The 13,497-nt window shown below is 37.1% G+C and overlaps 1 protein-coding gene across 8 annotated transcripts in view; it reads right to left on the minus strand.

Annotated features, from left to right (window-relative positions):
- Positions 1–13,497, minus strand: part of ABLIM3 (actin binding LIM protein family member 3) — a 168,775-nt gene that overhangs the window by 14,035 nt on the left and 141,243 nt on the right. For 3 of the 8 annotated variants that reach the window (XM_074292126.1, XM_074292130.1, XM_074292131.1), the window contains 4 exons: positions 13,004–13,054; positions 8,391–8,525; positions 4,480–4,544; positions 2,237–2,384 (listed from right to left, as the gene is read on the minus strand). In XM_074292126.1, the coding sequence (XP_074148227.1) occupies positions 2,237–2,384; positions 4,480–4,544; positions 8,391–8,525; positions 13,004–13,054 (399 nt within the window). The remainder of the gene's footprint in view (positions 1–2,236; positions 2,385–4,479; positions 4,545–8,390; positions 8,526–13,003; positions 13,055–13,497) is intronic. The other 5 variants (XM_074292127.1, XM_074292128.1, XM_074292132.1 and 2 more) reach the window with 2 other exon arrangements.

Genomic DNA, 13,497 nt, shown 5'->3' on the forward strand with positions numbered 1-13,497 from the left:
GCCCTTAGAATTTGAAATATTAAAGCTGGGAAGGACCTCAAAACACAAAATGTCTAACCTGGAGGAGTCCTAAGAATTTAGAATATTTTTGCTGCAAATGACTTTAGAACACAGAATACTAGTATTTGGAGAGATTTTAGAGCTTAGCTAATCTAATCTCTTAATGTTATGATGGAGGAAAACAAGACCCAGTACAGGGAAGGGACTTGTTCAAAATCAAACATGGATTCAAGGACAGAATTTGAAATACAGTCCAAGTTCTTTGAATCTTCATGCAGTATACTTTGCACTGTGAGACATTATCTTTAGGTTGACATTCATCCTGCTTCAAAACTCCCATTGCTACTGCTTTTTCTTTTTCTTTTTTTTTAAATTTTTATAACATTATCCCTTGTATTCATTTTTCCAAATTATCCCCTCCCTCCCTCTACTCCCTCCCCTTGATGACAGGCAATCCCATATATTCTATATGTGTTACAATATAACCTAGATACAATATATGTGTGTAAATACCATTTTCTTGTTGCACATTAAGTATTAGCTTCCGAAGGTATAATTAACCTGGGTAGATAGACAGTGCTACTGCTTTTTCAACCTTCTGTCTTTCCCATTTTCTCTTTTTGTTGCTTCTATTGAGATTGAAAAGTTTTTGCCTCTTGTATTAGGGTTGTCTTGGCCTTTCTAGCAGTCTCTCGATGTTTACTGTCCTTCCCCAGTGGTTAAGATAAGGATTCAGCTTGTCACATGGAGCAGTGGAAAATTATTAAGCTCTCCCCCTAAAACCTTACCCACCAGATTCGTCTTAATGATGCTCTTCCCAGTTCCCTCTGGCACGCTTTTAAAACTCAAAATGTGTCAAAGTTTGTTGAAAAAAAAAGTCAAATTGTAGGGTTTCATCATATTTCAAAGATCTGGGCTTTTATCGGTATAAATCTTTCTTTTTAATGTAGCTCCCAAAGCCTTCACGCCATAGCAGACTATCATCATTAGTCACTGTGGCCAAAAATATCCATCACCTTGAGGTCATATCCTTGATGATAGACCTTACCAAAGATAGCTACTCTGATCTTCAGTTGACAGACACAGACATCATTGCTGAACTGCTCATACTCCACTAAAGTTTTCTTTGAATACCTTTTTGTGGCTTGGAGATGATTTGGGCTCTCAGTGTTTATGCCAGCAAAGCACAAGCTCTGACAAAGTGGAAAAGGCTCCGAATAGAGGCTTATCTAAAATTCTATATCATAGATCTGAGAATTAGAACTAGAAGGAACCTTGGTGGTCATCTAGTATAACCTCCTCATTGTACAGAAAGGGAAACTGAAGCTTGCCCAAAGTCACACATGTGGTTAGTGGTCAAAATGGGATTCATCCAAAGAACTTTGATTCCACCAAACAACACTGTGTCTTCTTAAAATAAGGTGATCCTAAGGGCTATCTATTCTAATGGCTTCATTCACACATTCTCACTTATTCCTTGCATCTCAATTTAGGAAGTAATCCCCAATGATGTGGAATCAGGAGACCCGAGTTTGGCTCTCTAACTATATGACCACCACAGGCAAGTTGGAGTCAGTTCAAATCCTGTCTCAGATCTTTGATGGTGGACAAGTCAGTTAACTTCCTCAGCCTCAATTTTGTCATCTGTAAAACAGGGATAATAATGACACCTACTTCTCAGAGTTGCTGTGAGATACAATACAGAAAAACTTTGCATACTGGAAAGTTCTATATAAATGCTATTATTATTATTTTTATTATGGAACTTGCCTAGCAGGTCTCCTGACTCTACAGCACTAGGAACAACTTCATGAACTGAGATGTAAGGAATTTGTAAAACAAATGTGAGGAGTACAGAACTAGAAGAGAGAAACAGGAGAGGATCGCTGAAAGCCAGAGGCTTCTAAGATCATTCAGGGAATTTGGGATAGATTGAGGCTGAATCTTATATTGATGTTCAGAATGAGGGAAAGATATACTTCACTAAGTAAGATACACTGGAATCCTGGACTAGGTGCTCAAGATATAGGAAAGTAGGAAAGTGATAAGCATAATAATGGACTCTTAGAGGTAATTTGCTAGGTTAGAAGTCAAGTTTCAGAGTGTTACTGTATTTCTTTTTCCTAGATGCTAAGTTTCTCCTAACTCCTGAGTAGGTCTTGGGACATCCAATTCTAATGGACTAAGAGAACAGGAATCCTTCATCCTTATCCCTCCCCACCCCTTTTACTCTTACAGCCATTGAGGGAAGTCTCATAGCCAGCAGTGTGCAAGGCTTCTCTGCTGCTGGTAGAACTCCGGGGAGGGGTCCAGGGATCTGCATAGGAGCTGGACCGAGCCTTCATTTCCTCCTTCAGAATGAGCCGTCCAATCCCACTTTGGATCTGGAAGGGAGCAAGGAGAGAAGGAAAAGGAAGGAGGATAGTAGAGAGATGGGTAGGAGAGAGGTAGAAAAGAAACAGGAGGGAAAGAGAGAAGGGAGAGAAGGAAAGAGAGCAGGGAAGAAGAGAAAGAGCAGAGAAAGACAGGGAGATTAAGATGTAAGGAAGAGGAAGCAGTAAAGCAGTAGAGAAGGAGAATGAAAGAGAGAGTTGGCAATCAGTAAAGTGAAAAGTGGAGAAGAGAAGAGAAAGTGGGGGAAATGGGAGAAGAGAAGAGAATAGGGAAGCAAGAGAATGGGAGAGAGAGAGAGAGAGAGAGAGAGAGAGAGAGAGAGAGAGGGGGGGGGGGCAGGTGAAAAACAGGGAGAGAAGGGGGTGAAAGAAGTTGGGAGACGAAAAACGAGAAGAGGAACAAAGAAGGCTATAAGAACTGTTAAGAAGGCATATGTTTTACATTGAAATGTTACATGGATGCCACTTTCTTCTTAGGAACTATTGCTGGCTATATCTTCCATTAAGAGATCTAAGAACTCTGGCCTGAAACTCACACTCTTGAATGAAAGGTATAAACTAGAATTTACATTTTATTTTTCACAATCTTCAGGTTGTGTTTCAAAATAAAGAAAAAAGAATTATTGTAATTGACTTACAAGATATCACCTATCTTCCTTCTACTCTTTTCTTGGAAGAATAGTTTTAAGTCTAGAAAGTTTAAAATTTCACTATTCAGGAAGTCATTCCAAGTTAATGAAGCTTTTTTACAGTAAGAGTATATACAGAAAGGAGGGAATGAACCCCTTGCTGGAATCCTTAGTCAATCTACCTCCCAGAGTTCTGGGAATAAAATACTTACTACAAAAAAATGCAAGTTTTTGTTATTGATATGACAAATTAATGGCAAAAATGATGGATTTTGAGTAAAATGACCAGGGTTTTACGGCTGTTATCTGGGGCAAATAATTTTCTGTCTTGAAGCCCCATTTTTCTCTTCTATCAAATAAGAATACTTGACAATATTCACCTTTCAGGGAGGACCCGAACAACATTATGAAAAATAAAAATCTCATTAATGACCATATATAGACAGGTCCTATATATGAGATTTTTAGGAACCTAAAGGAAATTTGTTTAGCTTATATCTACACAGAAACCTGAGGCCTAATGATTTAGCTGTGAATGACAACTGGGAGCTTGAGACCTATGATTTTGGACTGATTCTGACACATAGATGATGAAAAAATAGGCTTTATTCTAACCAGTGATATTATATAACATGTTATATGGAGAACTTATTTACAAAAAACATTCAGGATTACAAAGGGGGAAAATAAGCACAGAGAAGAAAGAAGGCTTTCTCTTATAGGACTGAAGGACATCAATTGGTCGTACTTCCCCATTGAAATTCCAGTGCTGGCTATTTTTGCTCTTAGAGAGACAAAAGCCCAGAATCTCTTGTACAGGTTGGAATTTTTTGAATCTAGAGTTTCCTTGTCAGGTGGTAGAAGCCCTTGATGGGGCATGAAGAATTGGGGCCTTCCCACGGGGTCTCCCATGCCCCCAATCTTCCTCTTCCATCTGATGATCAGCCAAGTTCTCTCCAATCCCCAATTTGGAAATGTGAGACAGGGGCCACAGAAACTCAGAGGGTATCTAAGTTTGTCCAAGACAACTGCCCCTTTTAATGAGTGTTTGAAGCTTAAGGCTCTATGGTCTAATCTTGAAGGAAGCTTAGGAAGCAATTTACTCAGTCATACAGGTAATAAGTAGGAGACCAAGAATTTGAACATAGGTGCTCTAAATCTAACTCCAGTACTGTTTCCACCACACAATACTGGTTCACAACAGATGAGGGGGTAACAACAAAGAATAAGAAACGGAATCAAGAGTATAAAATGATATCGATCAGACTGTTCTCAGCTGATTAGGTTGACAAGGTATGAGGTAAGGTCATATGTGCAGCTCCTTTTTTCCTCTCATAGCCTGAGATTCTCAACCTAAAGAAAATACTGGCCTGTAACAGTCCATGCAGGGCTAACAGAAGCTGCCCACAATGGTGTTACAGTGTGCTTACAGCCCAACAAGATAAAGTGCTGCTTACCTTATGCAGACCACGGTCAAAATCATCCTCTTCTCCTCCTGCTGAAAACCTCCGGGCTCGGGGCACTGGCAGGGGACAGAGGCAGGGTAAGTTCCATTAGTATACCTACCCACCAGGGGACAAATACTCAGCCTTCCAGGGCCCTTCTAATCAAGGGTTGCCTAGCCAAGGCCATTTCTCATGTCCACATTAAGAAGAGCCAATATGGATTCAAGATTGAGAGGAATCATCTGAATGCTTCAAGAGATAATTTCCCCTTCAAGGAGAGAGGGAAAGGGTGGCTCATGAAGCAAAACATTCTGGTTAAGATCTATCTGAATGTCACTGATTTTCTAGTGCTCTCTATTGTACAAGCTCTCTGGGTTCCATGTATTTATTCAACTGTTTTCTTTACCTGATGAATTTTTTTTCTTCAATTTTCAATAGTATTTTATTTTTCCAAATACATATAAAGATGTTTTTCATTTTTGTAAAACTTTGTATTCCAAATCATTCTCTCTCCCTCCCTTACCTCCCCTCTCCTCAAGATAGCAAATAATCTGATATAAGTTGAACATGTACAGTCCTTTTACACATATTTCCATATTTGTCATATGTCCATATTGTGCAAGAACAATCAGACCAAAAGGGGAAAACCATGAGAAAAAAACAAACAAAAAGGTGAAATTTCCTATGCTTCAATATATATTCAATATCCATAATTCTCTCTTTAGATACAGATGGCATTTTCTATCCCAAGTATCTTGGAATTGACTTGAATCACTGCATTATTGAGAAGAGCCATGTTAATCACAGTCGTCACATAATCTTGTTGTTACTATGTACAGTGTTCTCTTGGTTCTGCTCACTTCACTCGGCATAATTCATTTAAGTCTTTCCTACCTGTTGAATATGTACCCATCTTTTAAAAGCCAGTTAACACCCTACAATGCTATAGCAAATTCTTCTTGGACCCTAGTTAAATACCTCCAAATGTATGAGGTATCAGGCTTGATAGAAAGCCTGAGATCTAGGGGTCACTTTTAAGTGAGGAAGTTAGAACTAGAGCTCACCTGGGATATAGCTGCAGAACAAGAGGAAGCAAATCAACAGGTAATTTTCTATGTAAACTTTTTTCTTATTCTCTAAGTGCTAAGCTTATATGTCTCTACCTGTTGAAGGAGTGTAAGCATTGTCAAGCATTCTAAATTTCCTCATTCCACGGTTCTCCCTAGTACAATGTCACTCTGCCCTAATTATCACCTTGTGTTTTGTCGACCCTCCTTAATGCACATCCCTTGAAGAAGTAGCCTTTCTTGTCCCCAAGGCCAACATCTCTCCATGAACAAGGAGATTCTATTCATTTTTTCTTCTCCAACAGATTACTCCCATAATCATCCCTACTCTTGCATTCTTCTTTAATCCTTCCCTATCTACTGGCTATTTCTCTATGGCCTATAAACATATAGAAGACAATATCCTCTTTTCAAAAAACTTTCACTTGATTCCTATGACAGCTATCATCCTATTTCTTTTCCCCTTTGTAGCTAAACTCCTTTTGAAGCTATCTATAATTGATGCTCTACTTCTTTTTGTCTCTCTTTTTTCTTTCTATAATCTGGCTTCCAGCTTCATCATTCAACTGAAACAGCTCTCTCCAAAGTGACTAATGATCTCTTTGTTGTCAGATCTACCAGCCTTTTCTCATCTTCATCCTTCTTAACTTCTCCACAGCTATCAATGCTGTCAATCACATTTTTCTCCTTGATACTCTTTGCTTTCTAGGTTTCTATTTGATCAAGCCCTTCATAAGCTGCTCTCCCCTCCCACATTGTGCCCCAGCTTTTTCAGTTTTCTTACCCCATATAGCCTTTTTTCTGGCCGTCATATACTATGCAATCCAGTGGTGCTGGCTTCTTTGCTGTTCCTCAAGCAAGATATTAATCTGACTCTGAATCTAACATCTTTTATGGCCAAAGAAGAATGTACAAGAATGCAATGTATAAATGCATTTTTATCTCATGCCTGAAATGCTCTCCTTCATCTCTGCCTCCTGGCTTCTCTTACTTCCTTTGAGTCTCAGCTAAAATTTCACCTTTTATGATCCCCCTTAATTCTAATGCCTTCCTTCTTTTAATTAACTTTAATTTATCCTGTCTTTGTCTTGTTTATACATAATTATTTGCAGGTTATCCCCCCATTAGATTGTAAACTCCTTGAGAGCAAAAACTAGCTAAGCACAATGCCTGGCAATTTATTTAAGCATTTAATAAATGCTTGTTGACTTGACTTAGAATGCTGTCTCCATCTTTACCTCTTGAAATTTTCTTTTTTTTTCTAAGGTGTATTTGTGGTGCCACTATCTTCAAGAAGACTTTACTGATCCCTCTAGGTTAAGAGTGATTTCTTCCTCCTCAAATTTCTCATATCTCTTTGTTGAATCTTTCTTTTAATTTTACCCCAATTATTTCTGGGATCGTGCCTGTTTATCTACAGGCCAGTCTCTTTTAGATTATAAACTGTTTTGATATGTATATGTATATGTATATGTATATGTATATGTATATGTATATGTATATGTATATGTATATGTTTATGTATATGTATATGTATAGAAATACATTTATTAGCAAACCACTAGTATTGAAATACTGTAAACTATTTTTCAAGGGATAATGTAGAGTGGCCTCAGAAGCAGAAAAACCTGAGAAATGTTGGTTGGGTAACTATGACCAAGACACTTAATCTCTCAGTAGAAATATGTATAGAAGAATTGCGCATGTTTAATATATGTTGGATTACCTGACTTCTAAGAGAGAAGGTGGGAGAGGTAAGAGAGGGAGAAAAAAAATTAGAACACAAGGTTTTGCAAGGGTGAATGTTGAAAATTATCTATGCATATGTTTTGAAAATAAAAAGCTTTAATAATAATGAAAACAAATAAACAAAAAAAGATTATAAAATTTGTTTGGAACTATGTCAAAAGGCTATTAAATTGTTCTTACCCTTTGATACAGCAGTGTCTCTACTCTCTATATCCCAAAAAGATCATAAAAAGGGAAAAGGACCTACATGTGCAAAAATGTTTGCAGCAGTTCTTTAAGTAGTAGCAAAGAATTGGAAACTGAGTGGTGGCCCATCCCTTATTATCCAAAACTATCTTTGCATATGCTTTGAAAATAAAAAGTTATTTTTTAAAATGATAATAAACTGTTTGATGGCAAGGACGGTGGTAGAGTTTTTGGTTCATTTGTTTGAATTTTTGCATTCCTGTCAAAGAGTGGGTCCCATAAGGACCCCATCTCATAGTATTTGTTTAATAAATAGCTACTAAGTTGAATTATTTAATTCCCCCAAGAAGAAGAGTCCTCTCCCTCACAGCACTTCATAATTCTCTCTGCTTTGTATTATTAGTACCTCTTTTCTAACATTGTTATCTCCCTAAAGATAAGAACTAAATTTTAGCTAAATCTTGTTTCCTCAGTACAGAGAAATTGCTTAAGAAATGCCTATTGAAACAGTTTCTGATCTAGAGGCTTCCCTGAGGTCCAATAGCAGACTGGAATAAGTCTATTCTTTTGGTTTGAGGGAAACCTGATGGGGAAAGCTTGGGATCCTGGTATCCCCTTTCTTCTCCTCCTATGTGAGCACAGGAGCACCTAACATGGCTTGCCTGCATCAAGGAAGACACCATGCTCAGTAGCTCAAAAGTAATGTGTGATGTGCAAATTTAGAGAAATATCCGCTCCAAATGTTCCTATGGATTATTTATATGTGCCCACCTGTAGTAGAGCCTTTTAAGCTCACACTGGTCTGATTGGCCACAGCCAGACACAATGTAATTTGACAGATTTTATGATGTTTTTTGTTCTTCTCTGAGAAAGGACAACAGTCAACCTCTCCTCCTCTCACTTCCAGGCTGAACCACTTACCTTTGGGGGAGCTGTGGTAGGTCCAGAACTCAGATTCTGAGCCATAGTAGAGGTCTGGGGAGTAGGCAGGAGCATACTTGGAGGACTGGGTGATATCTTCACTGGTTTTGCTTTTGGTTGCTGCAGATGATTTGCCTAGAGATGCCCACAGAATAGGAAGCTCAGGAAACTTGTGGGGAATGGGTGACCTGTCTAATCAAAGACTAGAGGAAACTTTCTTGACATAAGACAAATGAAGGTCTCAAATCATCTTCAGCTATTTAAGCATTGCCCTTTAATATTCCCAGTCCCAGCCTCTGCTAGTGATATGAGAGCCACAGGGATAAAAGAAGGGAGATGGAGAGTCTGGCCTCAGACTAGGGCTAAAATGATCCCCAAATGTCAGCCAAGAGGCTAAAACAAGTTCTCTAATATATATTCTCAGTTTTGTGCCAATTCTGAAATTCTATGTCCTAGGTCCTTCTAGCTCTGATATTCTATGTACTCCAGTCCTTTCCCACTCCCATTCAATAATCCATATTTTAAAGGTCCTTCAAATTCTGGCATTCAATGCTATAAAGTCCTTTCCAACTCTGACAATTCCACCTTCTAAGGTCTTGTCTTGTGGTCCTTTCTATTTCTATGATCTTAACTGGTTTCTAGCTAAGGACTAAGAAATCAATAAAATCATGGGATCAATGATGGGTATAGTTACTTACAAGATAAATGGTGCAGTAGAAGTCATGCAACCCAGGGCAGAGCAAAGCAACGGGAGGAAAGAAAAGCAAAACTAAACTAAATACAAGAGACATCAGTAGTGTTATAGGACAGAGAATGCTGTAGTCAAAGATACTGATCCTTGCACACTCTTTTCTTTTCCACCCCATAGCTCCAGATAATTCTCCTGTCACTGTTTTTGACCAAATCTTCAACCTCCTTATATATCCCCTCCCCAATCTTGAGTTTCTTCTATCAACCTATCATATAACTTTTAACTTTATTCTAAAGCTGGATTGACTATATTTAGTTTGACAGATTCTGTTCTGCAGTTTGGAGTTTCATGCTTTCTTCTGATTTTGCTCTCTTCAAAGAATGGGTAGGAATGGTGGAGAAACAGCTAAAATGAGTTATGTCCATTAAGTGTAACCAGACATATCTGACCTACTTATGATTGCTATAGTCAGAGATGGTCTGGGTCTACTTACATTGGGTTGGTATATTTGTAAAATGCTTGAAGTCTTTTTGTCTACACCAATTTAAACTGTACAGACTCTGCCTACTCTGGGCTACATAGAATCAGTCTGTATAATTCTGCGCAGGTCTAGTCTCCATATTTATATGTATGGCTTCATTTACTTGAACCAGAAACAATCTTGGGATCTAGATAACTATGAAGGATCACAATGCATGTTTTGTCAATTATTTTTATTCATAAGATTTACTTGTATATTATCAGGAAACCCTATGAGGCTCTATTATACAGATGACTTTTATGATTTGCTCTGGCCAAAATAAATAAACAAATAAATAAATAACGAATCATCACCTGATGGCCAACCTTTTGGTGATGCCTTTCTACACTTTATTAGACTGACCCTTGAATATCAGACATATAACCCATCATTTTACTTATATGTCCCTATACTGTATTAGTAATAATGTTATATATTATATATAAATAGTGCTATATTTATTATGTAGCATGTCCCAAAAGTCTTGGCACAATATTAAACTTTAACAGTTTCAAAAATAAAAATTATTAAAACATCATTTGAAAGTTTATTTAAATTTCTTTTATGCTTATTTAATTTTGTGACTTTTGTATAATACATTTTAATTTTAATTTTAGCCATCCTGTCATTCTACAGTACATATATTGCTATGGAACACTTTCTGCATGACAATTTCATAGACTGGTTTATCAGCAGATGAGGCCCCTTTGCCTGACCACCTCAAATACCTGATTTATTTCCATTAGTCTTTTTAGTATAGGGTCATGTCAAAATTATCATGTACAGTTCAAAACTTTATTCTTTGGAGGATCTTAAAGCTAGGGTTACAGTCTTTTTAATCACCAAACAGTAGGTGACAAAAGTTTTTATGAAATTTGAAAATTGAGTAGAGTCACTTATGGAACAAGGAGATAATTATTTTGAATTTTAAGAAGAAATATTTCAATGTTTTAAAAAATCTAAGTAATTAATTTTTCAAGTACTATGTTTTTTGTAGGTTTGTAGCATTTATACTTTTGAAATTTTTAAAACTTAAAACTTTACTAAGGCTTTCGGAGTACCTTGTATATTTATAGATTTTAACATTATTATTAACAATAACTCAATTCACATAGCACTTGACCCATTCTTAATTCTGAAGATAACTCAAATCAGGCAGGTACAAATACTTTTAAAACTGATTTTGTAGACCAGAAGACTAAGATTAGAAAACTAACCTATCTGGAGTCACATAGCCAGCAATTCACAGAATAATAATCTTAGAATTTTTGGGAAGTGATCACAGAGGTCATGTAACCTAGAGTTTCTATTCGTGACCCCTTTTTCACCCAAGAAATTTTTAGGTGACCCAAGATATATAGTTATATAAAATAAGCATATAAATCAAACATTTACTGATAGCAAAGCATAACTTTACCACCTCCACATTCAATTATAAGACATCATATGGGGTTATAAAACATAGTTTTAGAAGTGGGGATCTAATCTAACTTTAGTTGGAGAGGAATCTTTCACAAACTCTCTAACAATTTGATTCTGCAAAAAAGATATTGATATTTGTATATATAGTGTTTTAAGGTTTACAAAGTGCTCCCCTCAAAAATTTTTGTGAATTAGGTCCTGAAAGCATTATTATTATTATTATTATTATTATTATTACAGTTTTATGGAATGGGAAATTGAGACATAATGTTGTTGATTTGAACAAGTGATATGATTTGAGCACATTTTTTTTCAATCCTGGAACAATGCTTTTCTTATTATACCTTCCTATTTCCTATAAGGTCCCTTTTGAAGAATGCTAGTGTTCAGGACTATAGTCTCAGGATTTTAGAAACCTAACCCTATGTTCTCTATCTATCATAAGGGGGTAGGCTGCAGTGTGAATCCTCTTATGTTCCTTCTTGAAAGTTTCTACCAACTAAACCCTGACATACATATTTTATTTAAGAAATAAAATTCTTAAATAAAAGATCCATAATGGGCCCTGACAAGCTAGGACTCTCACAGAAATATATATTTTTTTTCATAGGGAAAGACAGAATTTTAGGCTTCAAACCAGTGATGAAGACTTGAGAGGAGTCTTCTTGGCTTTCCCAAAGTCACGCACTATTCCCCTATTCTTCTCAAATGTCATCTAAGAAATGGGCCACAGAAAAGAACCACATTAGAACCAAAGGATTTAAAGTAAGAAGGAACCTTAAAGAGCATTTGGGGAAGAGGTTCTTAACCTTTCTTGTCTGTGACATGGACACCTTTGGCTTTCTAGTGAAGCCTGTGGGGTCCTCAGAATAATGTTTTAAATAACTGAAGGAAAAAATGTTAAAGGTTAGTGAAAATAAAAGTGCAGATTTTCTCCCCATTCAAGTTCAGGGACCTTCTGAAATCTGTTGATGAATTCCAGGTAGATAATGCTTGATCTAGTCTAACAGCTCATTTCAGAACTGAAGTCCAGAAAGGATAATTGATGAACAGAATAAGTAATAATAAATAAATAGCAGAACAGGGATTCAAGCTCAGCTTGAATCAAGTTCTATCTATCTGTTGTGCTACCTTTGAGCTCATTCCTTTTCTTGGGTTGTAGCCATTCTGAGACATTCTGGGTAACTGCCTAAATTCTAGCTAGGAGTTCATCACTCCCTATTATTCATAAGAAGCTAAACAGAATGAAAGTTCCCTGAAAACAGGAAACTTTTCGTCTGTCTTCACACTGGTGCTGTACAGGGCACATAATAGGTACTCATAAATGCCTGTTGATTGATATCATATATTAAATATAAGAATTTACATTCCAAACTAGATTATCTCACTTTAGGTTCAATACTCTTTTCACTAAGGTACACTTAACTAATCCACCTTGTGAAAATCAAATGAGAAACCATTTCCTTTGCAAACCCTAAAGTACCATATAAATGCTAGTTAGTATTATTATGAAGGTTTAGTCCAAGGAATACCTCCTGTAAGGACTTTCCTTTCTCTCTAAGTTGTTAGTGCCCCTCCTGCTTTATCCATCCATCTATCTATCTATCTATCTATCTATCTATCTATCTATCTATCTATCTACTTAATTTCGTGCCCTTTCCTCCACCAAGTAGAATGTTAGCTGCCCTAAGGCAAAGACTCAGGTGGGTTTTTAAAATTTCATTTTGTTTGTTTTTTATCCCTGTTACTATAACATTTCATCTCACACAATGAGCACTTAATGTATTTGCTTTGAATTAAATTTAAAGTGTTTTATAAACCTTAAAGCAATCTACAAATATGTATGATTTTTTTTTTTTGGAGGGAGAGACACCAGTGCAAATTTCCTTGCCCCATCTTCCCAATCCACACTGAATCTAGTATCTGTTAACTACCCCTCCAGAAATCTCTCTAAGTCTTCTGGCTTCCCAAAGACCATACCATGTCTTTTGTAGATGGGGGGTTTCCGGTAGATGTTGCTTTCTCCAGCAGCTGCCCATTGATGGAAGTAGAGGTGATGGGAAAGGAGAAAAGGAGGAAAAGGACAAAGGAAGAAACACAAGTCAATTTGTCTGAACAGAGAGGATCTACTTGCTCACCTGAAGTAAGGGACTACCATTTTCCCCCTTTGGGGAGACTTCTTCCAAAATTAAATTTCCAACTTTGTCTCAAATAGCAATCAAATAAGGAGGGACACTGTGGGGATGCAGGGTGGGGAGGGGAGAGGAGGAGCAATGGGTTTATCAGAGTATGTCAGACTGGTGGTGAAACATACCTAAGGCCCAGGAAGCTGGAGATGGAGATCCAAGGTGTGGAGTGAGCATGCATAGCATGGACCCCATGCAGAATGAATGCATTGGTTAAGATATCTACTGACCTTTCCCCATGCCCACAGCTTATTCTTCTCTAGGACCCTATATTTTGGGTTTATTACT

This window comes from Sminthopsis crassicaudata, chromosome 2 (assembly GCF_048593235.1).
Source record: "Sminthopsis crassicaudata isolate SCR6 chromosome 2, ASM4859323v1, whole genome shotgun sequence".
Lineage (NCBI taxonomy): Eukaryota > Metazoa > Chordata > Mammalia > Dasyuromorphia > Dasyuridae > Sminthopsis > Sminthopsis crassicaudata.